At 36.0% G+C, this 12,803-nt stretch overlaps 3 protein-coding genes across 11 annotated transcripts in view; 1 reads left to right on the top strand and 2 right to left on the bottom strand.

The window, feature by feature from the left end:
• The window catches only part of polr3c (polymerase (RNA) III (DNA directed) polypeptide C), a 34,003-nt gene extending 32,289 nt beyond the window's left edge, over positions 1-1,714 (bottom strand). For 6 of the 7 annotated variants that reach the window (XR_012391371.1, XM_073924704.1, XM_073924705.1 and 3 more), the window contains exons 1-2: positions 1,622-1,714; positions 42-188 (exon numbers count right to left, since the gene is read on the bottom strand). Coding sequence is in view for 6 of the 7 variants with exons in the window: in XM_073924704.1 (XP_073780805.1) it covers positions 42-188 (147 nt within the window). In the remaining variant the exon portion in view is untranslated. 7 annotated transcript variants of the gene reach the window in all.
• A 146-nt stretch (positions 1,715-1,860) lies between these two features.
• The window catches only part of rnf115a (ring finger protein 115a), a 17,978-nt gene continuing 7,035 nt past the window's right edge, over positions 1,861-12,803 (top strand). Inside the window, exons 1-7 of one of the 2 annotated variants that reach the window (XM_073925318.1) lie at positions 1,861-2,067; positions 2,259-2,496; positions 3,524-3,582; positions 8,156-8,210; positions 8,311-8,579; positions 9,959-10,027; positions 10,611-10,683. In XM_073925318.1, the coding sequence (XP_073781419.1) occupies positions 2,299-2,496; positions 3,524-3,582; positions 8,156-8,210; positions 8,311-8,579; positions 9,959-10,027; positions 10,611-10,683 (723 nt within the window). In that variant the 5' untranslated portion in view covers positions 1,861-2,067; positions 2,259-2,298. 2 annotated transcript variants of the gene reach the window in all.
• The window catches only part of gba1 (glucosylceramidase beta 1), a 24,228-nt gene continuing 21,881 nt past the window's right edge, over positions 10,457-12,803 (bottom strand). The window contains exons 11-12 of one of the 2 annotated variants that reach the window (XR_012392049.1): positions 11,625-11,779; positions 10,457-11,437 (exon numbers count right to left, since the gene is read on the bottom strand). The gene's annotated coding sequence lies outside the window, so the exon portion shown is untranslated. The remainder of the gene's footprint in view (positions 11,438-11,624; positions 11,780-12,803) is intronic. The other variant, XM_068214099.2, reaches the window with a different exon arrangement.

Below are 12,803 nucleotides of genomic sequence, written 5' to 3'. Positions count from 1 at the left end.
TTTTTTAAGCTATCAAAGAAAGCTTTAAATAGTGACATTACCAGGTCAAGAGCCAGTTTGGTCTCATGGGCAAGAGCTCTCAAGGTCAGAACTCCATTGCGGATGAGATGAGTGCCCACATTTTCCACCACATCACCAAAGTGCTCCTGCAGCAACAGCCCACACAGACGCACCTCCTGTGCTGTCATCTGTAGGACAGAGAGCAACAATCAAATCACAATCTGTAGTCAATTTATCTATGAATAATGTATAATTCTTTTTAGACATGTCAACTTGCAAACTAGTGTTGGTTGGTTTTTTTGCTCTAATTGCACAATTAGTTTTTTTCCAGCCTATTCTTGTTTCAGACTTGCACACAAAACGCATTGCAATCAATTTCCAAAATGTCACTTGTGGGAAAATATTACAAAGCCTGGGATTTTAACAGAGACCAGAGATGCTGAGAATGGATAACAAGACAGAACAGCACACAATATGCTGAACCAGGCAAAGTAAGATTTTTGTAAGGATCTCAGATTTTTGTTCTTTATTAAAAACACTTTACAAATGTACAAACCTTGTCATTGTCCTCAGCCAAATTGAACGTTCAGGTTTAATAATTTTGTGATGCTAAAAACTGTTATTTAGAAAAAAGAAAAACTTCAGAAATAGCAAGTTTAAGTTGCTATCATACACGTAAACTGATTAAAAACATGAAATTATAAAGTCTACAAATAATTACTACAAATATATATTACAAATACTTTTACAATTGTCCCCATGTTTCTGTCAGTCCTGTCACATTTGCCTTAAATTTAACATAAAATGTGTGCTATACACCTTTAAGGCTATGACTTGGAAGTGGCATCATTTGATGGGGAAGCAGACATCAAGGATACATTCTATCATTAAACTGTTTTATTTTTTATTTTAATTATTTATTTATTTATTTATTTTTTTGAGGAAGACAAGCTTAAAGGTCAGGCCCTGTCATTTATTTTATAAATAAAAATGTATGTTTCTGGTAGAATGTCTCATATATTTGGAAATCATTAAATCTAATTTGTACAGAGCACCTTTGTATATGCCTCATATGTAGTTTTCTATAGGTCAGCAACTAAAAAGGCAAATCAAATATTGTTCATGCACTTGATGTTCTTGTTCAGTCACTTAATGTAATCATTTTTCAATGTGTGCATACAGTTGTCAACATTTAGTGAATCAACTTTGATGAATATGTTGACTAATATGTTATCAGTTATTAATGTTTACATACATGATTTCGTGTTATTTATGGTCTACCCACATTTCCTTATTAATAAAACTGCTCACAATTTTAATATTACAGTTTTCCTCCTTAATCTGTAACGTTTACCTGTAACCATCAAAAATACATGTAAAGTCTTGTAACTATACATGGAGTTACTAGAAACACAAGCTACACAAGCTATAACTAAAAGCATCAGTTTAAAAACAAAACATTTTGTCAACAAAGTGCAAAAGTAAACATTCATATTTGCGTTTTGACTGGCTACTAACACTGGATTAGCGCAGAATTAGTTGTTGTCTGGCCTTTCCACAAAGCAAACATCTCACAAAGGCTAAACAAAGCACAGATGCACATGCTTAAAGACAAACTTACCTCTAAAAAGTAAGTTATCTAGATATCCGTATGTGTTATTTAGATGAGTTCACACTTTTTGATCTCACGTGTGTTGTCCAGACGGTGTGCAACGACAAGCACTGACGAATTTCCGTGGTTTGATCACGTGGAGGCGGAGCTCTGGTGTGTGAAGCTTGAGTGAATCGCTATCATGAACGGAATCTTTTTGCGGATCAAAAGAACCGAATGAATAATGAAAAATGAATCACTGTTTACTCACACTCGGGTGTTTTTTATGAAATTACTTTTTTTTATTTGAATAAACAAAAGGGTATTTTGAAAAAAAAAATGTTAGGAAATATCAGTTTCAGGAAAAAATACTATTTAAGTAGTTTTTGTTTTGTTTGTCAGAAGTCAAACAGGTTTGTAGGTAGAAGAATATTTTTTTGGAGTGAACTACAATTATCAGAGTAAAGTTCAATTAGGTGAATTACATGCTAACATATAATATTAGACTGACATAATAGCATATATAATAATATGTAATGGTCTTTTTTTGTTTTAATTTTACATTGTTCTCGAATAAAGCCCTCTCTGATCCCTGTAATACTAGTAAAACGCACACTTCACACAGCCTTATGTAAATAATTTTGACTCAGTATGTTGTTTTGATCAGCTCAGTCAAACGACTCCCCTGAGTGAGTCGACTCGCCTCAATGACTCGCACTACTGAGTGCTCATTGCCAAAGCACCTCCCTCTGCAGTGGGCGGACCGACGCTCGGCCAGCGCTGCTGCTGCTGTTGCTGTTTGGGACACAGGCAGTCTCACAGAAAACATGGCGGAGGCTGCTGCGGTCCCTCCGCATCGCTTCTTCTGTCACTGTTGTAAGGGTGAAGTGAGTCCCAAACTACCGGTGAGTCCGTGTCGCTGGTAGCGCGCAGCCGGCTCAAGTTAATGTCTTTCTGTAGTTCTGCTGTCGCTCTCGCAGGTTCCGCTGTTGTGCTAAAGTTAGCATGTTAGCAGTGTATCAGCCTGATGTGGGCGAAAGGCCTGTCGTGGTTTGTTGTTTGTGTATAAACACTAAAAAACACATGTATTTACCGATGACCGGTTTTATTAGATGTTAGACAGGTGCTTGTTAACGTAACATAAGCGGAAACCAACAGGTTTTGTGTTTAGCACCAATGCTACACTCATTTCTTGTGTTTTTGTACTGTAAATGATGACTTTTTCACATTTCACGACATGTTCAGTTTTGATAAGTGTTCAGTTATTAATGTCAGCTTTTAGAAACTTTCAGAAATGTCCTTAAATCACATCGACACTGAACTCTTCTCAGAAGTGAAACCGGAGTGCTAATGTTTCTGTTTCTGTTTTACTTGTTTATAATGTCGCATTTGCCGTAAATTATATCACAAATTCTGCAATGAACGTCAACATTTAGCACTTGGTGGTCAGTGTGTCAGTAGGTCATTAGATTGTCCCGGTGAGGATGAGTAGTGTGTATTGTTAAACACATGTTTGCTACCCATTTTGTTTAGTAAGTTAAACCCCTTGACATGATTCAAAACTGGTTCATACTGTATAAGGTATGAATAAAGCAGAATAATAGTCCACATGCCGATATAAGCAGCAACTGTGCTTCTTTTGCTGGAGACCGACAGGATGGCCTGTCTTGACCTGTTTAATCCAAAAAAGAAGAAAAAAAAAAATAGGGAAGAAGCCTCTTGAATCAGCCAGCAATTGTTGTGACACACTTCATAGGGAGTGTCTGGACTCATACAAGACTATTTGTTTTAAAATTCAAATGAACAAACATGTGTAGTACTATGCAAATGCATGTCCTCATAATGCCGCAGCTATCTGTATGTTTATTTACACTGTCCGGCTTTTCTGTGTTATATTGTGATTGTGATTTTTTTTGTTTTGCTTGCTTGCAGGAGTATATCTGTCCCAGATGTGACTCTGGCTTCATCGAGGAGGTTACAGAAGACTCCAGGTGAGCTGCACTTCCTTATTCGATTGTTTCCATTGGCATGTTGTAACTCCTGCTCTTTCGGTGCTTTCTGGAGTATGTAAATAAACTGATTGGTAGCACCACCAAACGGCCTGATAAATAAAAGACGCGAGCATGGGTTGAAAGCAACTCCTTGATAATGTTATGTTGTGTTAAATAAATCCAGTCAATGTCATAGATCATTCGTAGTTTGTGCTGACAGTGGGGCTTTGATTTGATTATATCGCATTGCATTTCATTTAAGCTTAGTTTTTGTTTTGTCAGAGATGTTATTTAGATCTGTGGTTCACAGTGCTTGTGATGCTGTAGCACATAGGGGTAAAGTTGGCTTTATATTCGCACGTTCATTCATTTAGCATTCTCTATAGAGCAGGGATGTCAAACTCAATTCCTGGAGGGCCGCAGCCCTGCACAGTGTAGTTCCAACCCTAATTAAACACACCTGATCAAACTAATTGAGTCCTTCAGGCTTGTTTGAAACCTACAGGTAAGTAGGGTTGGAACTAAACTGTGCAGGACTGCGGCCCTTCAGGAATTTAGTTTGACATCCCTGCTATAGAGTTTACCATGTTACTTTGAATATTCAATTGGAATTAACATGCCACTATGACTTCTAAACAACATTAACACTATCTAATTGACTGTGAACAATGCTGTACTTTGATAGTCATTTGCTGCTAATATGATTTCCCTTATTAGAATTAGCATAGAAGACTTCTCTGAAATTAAATTATTAAGGAGAAAGTCTATAGCACTGCACATTGTGGAAGTCTCCTCTTTTTACCTCACTTTATCGATTATCATTAGGCCTTTAAAGTTGATAGTTCAGTTAAAATTATGTCATCGTTTACTCACTCTGCACTTGTTCCGAAATACTCTTCAGGATATCTAATTTTGTGTTCAGCCGAACAAATAAACTTATAAATGTTTAGAAACAGTAGAAGCAATTGAGGGCGTTTTCAAACGTTTAAATTTGATTTACCAAAGTCAGACAAGTACTATTTTCAGACCTGTAACACCAGAACAAAGAGATGTCACATCCATAATAAAGCTTTTTCCTCATAAGTGGGAAAAATGTCAAATAAAATGAAATCAATCATGCTTGTTTTATAGTGAGGCAGCTCTTATCCTTTTGATAAGCATTATTTCATTTGGGTTGTGTAGTTTAATTCACAGAATTTCTACAAAGTATGTTGTATACTGTAAACACACAAACTTTTTTATTCACATCCATAACGCATGTTCATTTTCCCTAGGCTGAACAATAAACTGTTTTAGCATCGATGTGTGCATGTGTCTTAAATTTTAGTCCAAAAATCTGCATTTCAAAGTAACATTATTACAAAAACAAAAAAATTTGCTTACCCCACTGGCAGATAGTTGTGCTTGTTTTAAAGGAAAAAACTCTTCATTGTGACTTATTTATTCTGAAGGTAAAAACAAGACAATAGTTTTACTTGCGTTAAGGATTTTTTGATATTTGGACTAGAAAGGAGACAAAGTCAGAACAGCATTTTTTTGCATCGTGATTTTTCAATTTCTGCACCTGAATACTTTTAGACTCCACAGGAAACCCTCAAATTGTGCTATTCGAAATATCTTGTGAAACTATTCATATCCCAATATTTATTGCAGAAAAATTAAATATCGCTATATCAGATATTTTTAATATATAATAAGTATATTTTAACACTTTTCTGACCCCATAATTCTGTGGTTCGTTTTTTGGAAAACAAACAGATGTTTATATAATGTTAACATGTACTTTGTGAATTTATGTTTTGAGATTTTAAATTCATTCATTAAAATAGACATGCAGACTTAATATTTTATATATAAAAAAAACTGTCAAACATTTTGCTTAGTATCTTATTACTTGGCTTTGTAATGTTGATTAAAAAAAAAATATGTATCATCTTTCTTTAGTGTTGGTCTAACCATTTATTTGAAATGTAATATAACACTTTGTATACATAGTAAGAAATGAAGTATGATTTAAATGTTTAAATATTATCATTTTGTAAAACATTTGTTTAAAAAATGAGGACTTATGTGGATTATTCAGGATCGACCTGGAATGGCAATTCTTTACACTAATGTCTACTAGTTAAACCACTGACTAACAATAAGCTATTTATTTGATACAATGTTGATCAGTCTTCATTAATGGCAATTAATAAACATACACAACTGTTCATTGTTAATATGTTAGCTTGGTCCAATAAATAGTATTTATTAATTCATTTTTTTCATCAAAAGTGGATTTGTGGTAATGATCACTTTAAGCTTAAGTATTTTTCATGTTAACTAGATTTAACAAATAGAATTGTATTGTGAAATGTAATCCATAAAACAGGAAATTATATTATAGATCCTGCAGATCTTGATGAACAAAAAGCTCTTTTAAAAGAATCAGATTATTTGATGAATTTCTAACATAGAAAGTGTATTTCATTTTGTAAAGTGTCCATTGGTGCGACCTTTCTAATTGTAATATGTTATAATTTGTTAATAATTCATGATATATTATAATTTTTTTTTAATGTACCCAATTGTTCATTTCTAAAAAAATAATACTAATTTAGTTTAGTTTTGAACAGTCTTAGGCAAGTAGAAAATTCTGGCAAAGGAAACTTAAGTTTTAAATGAAGATATGTATAATTTATTGTAATATAATTACAGGGCTCGAAATAGCAACCATTTTGGTTGCATATGCGCTGGAAATTTAAGCAATGCGACCTCATAATATATTTGGGAGCATTTATGCGACTGCATTTAATGGTTTTACTGCGACTTGTTTTGATTTTTTTCTAAAAACATGCTGAATCGCTTTTGCCTGCCGCTATATTAGTTCATATTCATATTCACATCAGCTGTCAATCACTCAAGACTTTCTGCTGTCAGATGACAAGGAGCTTTTTTGACCACGGGAAATGCAAACAGCTGAAGAGTGAAAAGTACACAGAATCTCGCGTGTTCAACGCAAATGTCCGCTAAATGTGAAATCTATCACTGTACAAGTCATCGCCAAAGAAGCTCGCCTTTACTACATTTAAACTGATGCGGCTTATAACAAAGAACGGTATTGCGCCAGGGGTCATCATGAAAATCTTGCTCTGCCCCCCTCATATATTGGTCCGGCTGACTTGTCAGGTTTCCACAAACACAGAAAAATAAAAATCAGCGCATAACAAGACTTGGCGTTAAAATGACACAAAACGAAACCTAAACTATTAAGTGAGACTTTTCTTCCTTTCTTTTGTCCGTTGTTTCTTAAGGTGTATATAATTTTACTATTTAATTACTGATGACTGGTTTGCAGTTTTCAGTTTTGAATTGAATGATTTATTATAATCTTTTGTTTGTTTTGTAGCAGAAATAGTATTTATTAAATTGATTTGCATATAAAAAAAGTGCAAAGTAAATATTTCTTACTGCAATGCTTCATTTGTGTTTCCAAACCAACAATTTATTTTCCATAAAGTAACAGTAGGACTTTTTATAGCAGATCACTCGCATTCAGGCACATTTAAGGCAGCATGACCATGAGAACCGTAATTCATTGTTAGTATTATTCATTAATATTTAATAATTATTAATAATTAATAAATATTGCTATTTCATTTTGGAATTATTGCACAAATATTAAGTCATCTAAGTATTAGTTAGATAGTTGTTTCTGATTTTGGTTAGTCCTAACTGATGTTGTTTTCAAATATAATAAATCCTTTAATATACAATTTGCAGCAGTGTTTATACACTTTTGGTGGTTGCTCCTAAATTTTTTCTGCTGCTCCTAAATTTTTTCTGCTGCTTCTAAATATTTAAAGTTGTGCGCAGCACCGGTGCTTCCAAGTAAAAAAGTAATTTTGAGCCCTGAATTAATATAATTACTCAGTTGTATTTTAAAATGCACTTGTTTTACAGTCTTAAATATTTGATGTTTTAAAGATTATTGTAATAATATCAATAAAATATTACAATCAAATTAATTATAGATTTCAGATTAATCAATTAGTTATTTGCTTATTCACATCTGAATATGTTGAGTAAAACGCTGTACTGACTTGCATTTAACTTTAATACTTTTTAGATTTAGTCTGATGCTGTGGCAGTTTTTCTCTGTAGTATTGAATATATTGTTCTTTTTTTTAGTATTGTGTCTGAGAAAAATAATCTATTTATAAAAAAATTAATACATTACAATACTTTAAAAAAATAACTATATTGTAATCAGTATAAATTAAGTTAGCATATATGGTTTCTCGCTTGATAAAATGGTTAAGTATTTGTTTGCTTATGACTAAAGCACACATGAAAACAGATATAACCAGTTTCCTTAGGAGGTGTCATCATACGAAAGAGCTGCTCTGAGGTCATCGGAAGTTTGGGCACCGTAGTCACTAATGCAGCTGCCTTGACATTCAAATGAGTGAGACTTACAAAATGTGCACGTCTAGAATGAGAAGCACTGGTTCCGTCACTGTGACAATCAGCTGTACTGTTTTTTGACATGCTAACAGTTTGACATGAGTGTGATTGTTTTCATCCTCAGCCTTCTGGACAACAGTTCAAATGGCCTTGACGACACAAGTTCACAGTTTGCTGAGGTTTCTGGACTCCTTATTTCCATAACTACTTTCCTGAGAGTGTGTAGCTGTTGATAAAGCACTTTGTCCGGCTTCTTCATAACACTCTGTTTCACTATAGCTGTGGCAGCTGTTGTTCGTGGAGCGGCCGTTCGGTCTGGATCTGGACAGTCTTGACTCTGAGCGGCTTCCAGGAGGGGGCAGTGGGTCTGGGGGTTTCGGAGCAGGACCGTTTGGTGGGTCTGTCCCAGGTGGGCTCGGTGGGCCTCTGGGTGGACCTCTAAGTGGGGGAGAGCACTGGGGTCCAGGTCGTCCTCCTCGTCTGCACACTCAAAGGAGATACAGATCCAGAGGAAGCAGTCGACCGGATCGCTCGCCCGCTGTTGAGGGGTATGTTAAACAATTTTTACTTGTTCTAGATTCCTGAAATGTGGATTTGTTTTTGTTCTCTTAAGAGACGGTTTGAAAATTGCATCCACTGATTTAATGTTTATGGTTATAAATTTTATCATGGTGGAATAATACCTGAAAATGTTAAAAAATAAAGTCACAAATACTCAAAGAGATGGAATAATTCAAATTCTGTGCTTACACTTATTCAAAATGAATGACTTTTCTTCTGTTGAACACAAAATAAGATATTTTGAGGAATGCTGGTAATTTTTTCAAAGATTTCCTGGATTTAAACATTTTTTTTAAGTTAAGCTGTAGTGTCTGTAGTGTATGTGTGTGAATGAGAATGGATGGGTGTGATGGATTGCGGGTGGAAGGGCACCCGCTGCCTAAAACATATGCTGGATAAGTTGGTGGTTCATTCTGCTGTGGCAACCCCGATTAATAAAAGGACTTAGCCAAATATAGCCAAATATATTTAGAAAAAGCATAAAAATATTTATGCAGTAATGTTGCATTGTAAATGCACCATTGAGCTTCATTAAACATTCTGTTTAAATACTGATGAACAAGCACATTACAAGGCTCGTTGTCAAGCTTTTTTAATAAGAAATGCCTTTTGTCTTCTATTGACAATGATAGTTTTGCATGCTGCTTGTGTGTATCATGCACCTCACGTTTTAACTGAGCTCAACCTCGTCACTTTTTTTTTCTCTTTCGTTGTCCAATAGAATGAACTGAGATGTGGGCTATCAATTGTGACAGAACAGCTGATTCAGTGGTTGCCTAATAACATGAAGTAACACAGCACACTGCAGCATGCCTCTTGTATTCAAAGCTGAAAATACATGTTCTGTGTAAAGGCCATAAAGATGCTGTGTTCAGTTTTTGGCTTCAAATTTCATATACAATAATCTTAATAGAAAATCAATCAAAAGGTGTCTGTTATTTACTTAGTGTGCATTGGGCACTTAATGCTGTATATTATAAATGTCTAGAATATTGCATTTAGATTTCTTCAGTAATTATGAAATAAACCTAAAATTAGTGGCATTATTATGAACACATAAAAATGAAAAACAAAACTTGTAATAAAATAACCAGTAATTTTAGGCCTCATGTAGTATTTCTGTAGGTAGCATATTTGTTCTGTTGAATCTCTGGTTTTAGCAGCATGCAGGACACAGTAAAACAGTTTTGTTCCTCAAAAAATGTGGATGACCAAATGTGTAGTGCTTAACATTGCTGCCAATATATGCATGCACTGGATGAGTCAGCTGACAACCCCTGAAATATCAATACAAAAATGAAGGAAGTTGGCAGAATTCCCCAGAGCCAATATCAGTTCCTCACCGATGTCTCCTCTCTCCTTCTAGAATCGTACAGCAGTTTCTCGCAGGCCTTTTTGCCAATTCAGGAGTACCAGGCTCTCCTCCAGTGTCATGGTAAAGAATACTTTAATATATGGTTGAAAATGCTCAGTTTCTCTGTATTTATGTTTTTTTCTGTTTTATTCTGTAAACTACTGATGACATTTTTCCCATATTTAAATGTTTTTATTTAGAGCATTTTTACATAAAATAATAAGGATGCTGTGTTTTTAAACGTTTTCTATTTTTTTTTTTTTTTTGTAAAATAACACATTTTAACCAAAGAGGTGGTAAGAAATCAATGAGTATTGGATTGGAACCCTTGTTTTCAATCACAACAAATTAAAACATATCTGTATTCTCATTTTGTTGAAATGATATACAAGTCTCTCTGTATATAATTTAAATATCTGTTATGTATAATTTGAACAAAATTATATGTGTGTATATATCATTGGACATTTTAAGTGGATCAAAAAATTGTATATTGTCCTTAGACTAGAATGAGTGTTCAAATGACATTTTTATTACAACTTGTGATGAAAGATTTTGATAAACTTCAAATGTTGACTACTACTTTATATATAATGAGTGTAAAACCAATTATCTTTTAAATTAATGATAAGTTCATGGTTACAACTTGATATTTGTATGTTAGGACGAGCATGCTGCACTCAAACCCCGGGGACTATGCGTGGGGCCAGGGCGGTCTGGATGCAGTCATCACACAGGTAGTGGAACAGCAAAGTGTGTGTGTGTGTGTGTGTGTGTGTGTGTGTGCATTAGGGCTGCACAATATTGGAAAATGTTATTTATTCATTTTCAACCACTTTTCTGGGGCCGGGTCGCAGGGGCAGCAGTCTTAGGAGAGAACCCCAGACCTCCCTCTCCACAGACACTTCCTTTAGCTCCTCTGAGGCGATCCCGAGGCATTCCTCCTGGTGGGACATGCCTGGAACACTAGGTAAAATCTAGGAGGCATCAGAAACAGATGCCCAAGCCACCTCAGCTGACTTCTCTCTGTGGAGGAGCAGCGGCTCTTCTATCTATGAGGGTGCGCTCTGCCACCCTGCAAAGGAAACTCATTTTGGCTGTATCTGAGATCTTGTCCTTTCAGTCCTAACCCAAAGCTCACGACCATAGGTGAGAGTAGGAACGTAGATTGACTGGTAAATCCCACAGACCGGTACCACAACGGACTGGTACATCGACCGCATTAATGCTGCTGCTGCACCAATCCCCAGTCAATCTCACGATCCATCCTTCCCTTACTCGTTAACAAAACCCCAAGATACTTGAACTCCTCCACCTGCTGTAAAGACTTTCCTCCAACCCGGAGATGGCAAATCACCTTTTTCCTGTGGAGCACCATAGCCTTGGACTTGGAGGTGCTGATTCTCATCCCAGCCACGTCACACTCTGCAGCAAACCGGCACAGTGCATGCTGAAGGTCCATGTTCGATGAAGCCAACAGAATGACATCGTCTGCAAAAAACAGAGATGAGAAAATTCTTGCGCTTTGAAATTCTGTCCATAAAAATTATGAACAAAATTTGTGACATAGGGCAATCCTGCCGGAGTCCAACAAGTTTGACTTATTGCCGGCAATGCGAACCAGACTTATACTCTGTTCATACAGGGATAAGACAGCACTTAACAGAGCATCTCTGACCTCATACTCTCAGAGCACCCTCCACAGAATACCATGAGCGACATGGTCGAATGCCTTCTCTGAGTCCACAAAACACAAGTGGACTGGTTGGGTATACTCCCATGAACCCTCGAGCACCCTGCTGAGGGTATAGAGCTGGTCCAGTGTACCACAGCCTGGGCGAAAACCGCATTGTTACTCCTGAATCCTAGGATTCCAGAAATGTTAACATTTCTATATATATATTAGGGATGCTCAAAATAATCGATTAACCGTTAATCGAAAGGGTGTGTTTGTGACCGATTAATGCTATCAGTTAAACTATTAAAATTATTATTTTATATATTTTTTAGTTTGACTGCATAAGGGGCCGATTGAATGCGCCTTTGCGTTAAGAGGGGCATCTTTTGCACGCGGCTCATCCCAGAGCAGCAGTTTGTGTTGTCAAGACAACTACATAGAACTTTTAAAGAGCATGGTTTCCGCTACATTCATTCTTCCATGGCGGAAACCAAAATGCATCCCTCCACGGCTACATTCACATTCAAAACATTCAGTTATTGTTGTTGTTGTTGTTTTTAATAGCGGATTATAATCGCATCAAAACATATTAAAAGGTAGATTATAACAGCGCAAACGTTTTTATAACCGTATAGTGTTGTGCGCTATTGTTTAATCCTTTGGGGTTACGTGCTGACTGACTGACTGACAGGTGCGCGATGCGTGAGGCCAGCAAACACGCAGAAGCTTTCAGTTAAGATGAACACAGTTTCTATAGTTATACTTTATTTAAAGATAAAGTATGACTCTGTATATAATCATTCTATCTTGCTGGAGTTTATAGCCATTTCGCTTTACTTCAGGACGCATTAATGCCGCTCTGAAGGTCTATTCGCTGTTTTAAGTTATCCAGAGCTGTATGAATATACAAATCTTGAATATCACAATATTATTAAATATTACAATTGTAACAACATAGACAGCAACACTTTTGCACAATAGATACCCAGCTGATTCAGTCGTTTCATAAGAGGACCGCGCTTCTTCTCTTCTTTTTTCCTTGTCAACATTAAGGCAGTGAGGTGCGCCTCGCGTTTTTGGAATGAAAAAAAGCACATTAGCTGTGGTCGGCCACTTGTTTTACTGCAAGACATACTTAACTTTGTGGGACGATAACGTATAACCCGTGCCTACAGACAC

This window comes from Danio rerio, chromosome 16 (genome assembly GCF_049306965.1).
Source record: "Danio rerio strain Tuebingen ecotype United States chromosome 16, GRCz12tu, whole genome shotgun sequence".
Classification (NCBI taxonomy): Eukaryota; Metazoa; Chordata; class Actinopteri; order Cypriniformes; family Danionidae; genus Danio; species Danio rerio.
The sequence above is the reverse complement of the archived record's forward strand: the minus strand, read 5'-3'. Positions and strand labels throughout refer to the sequence as shown.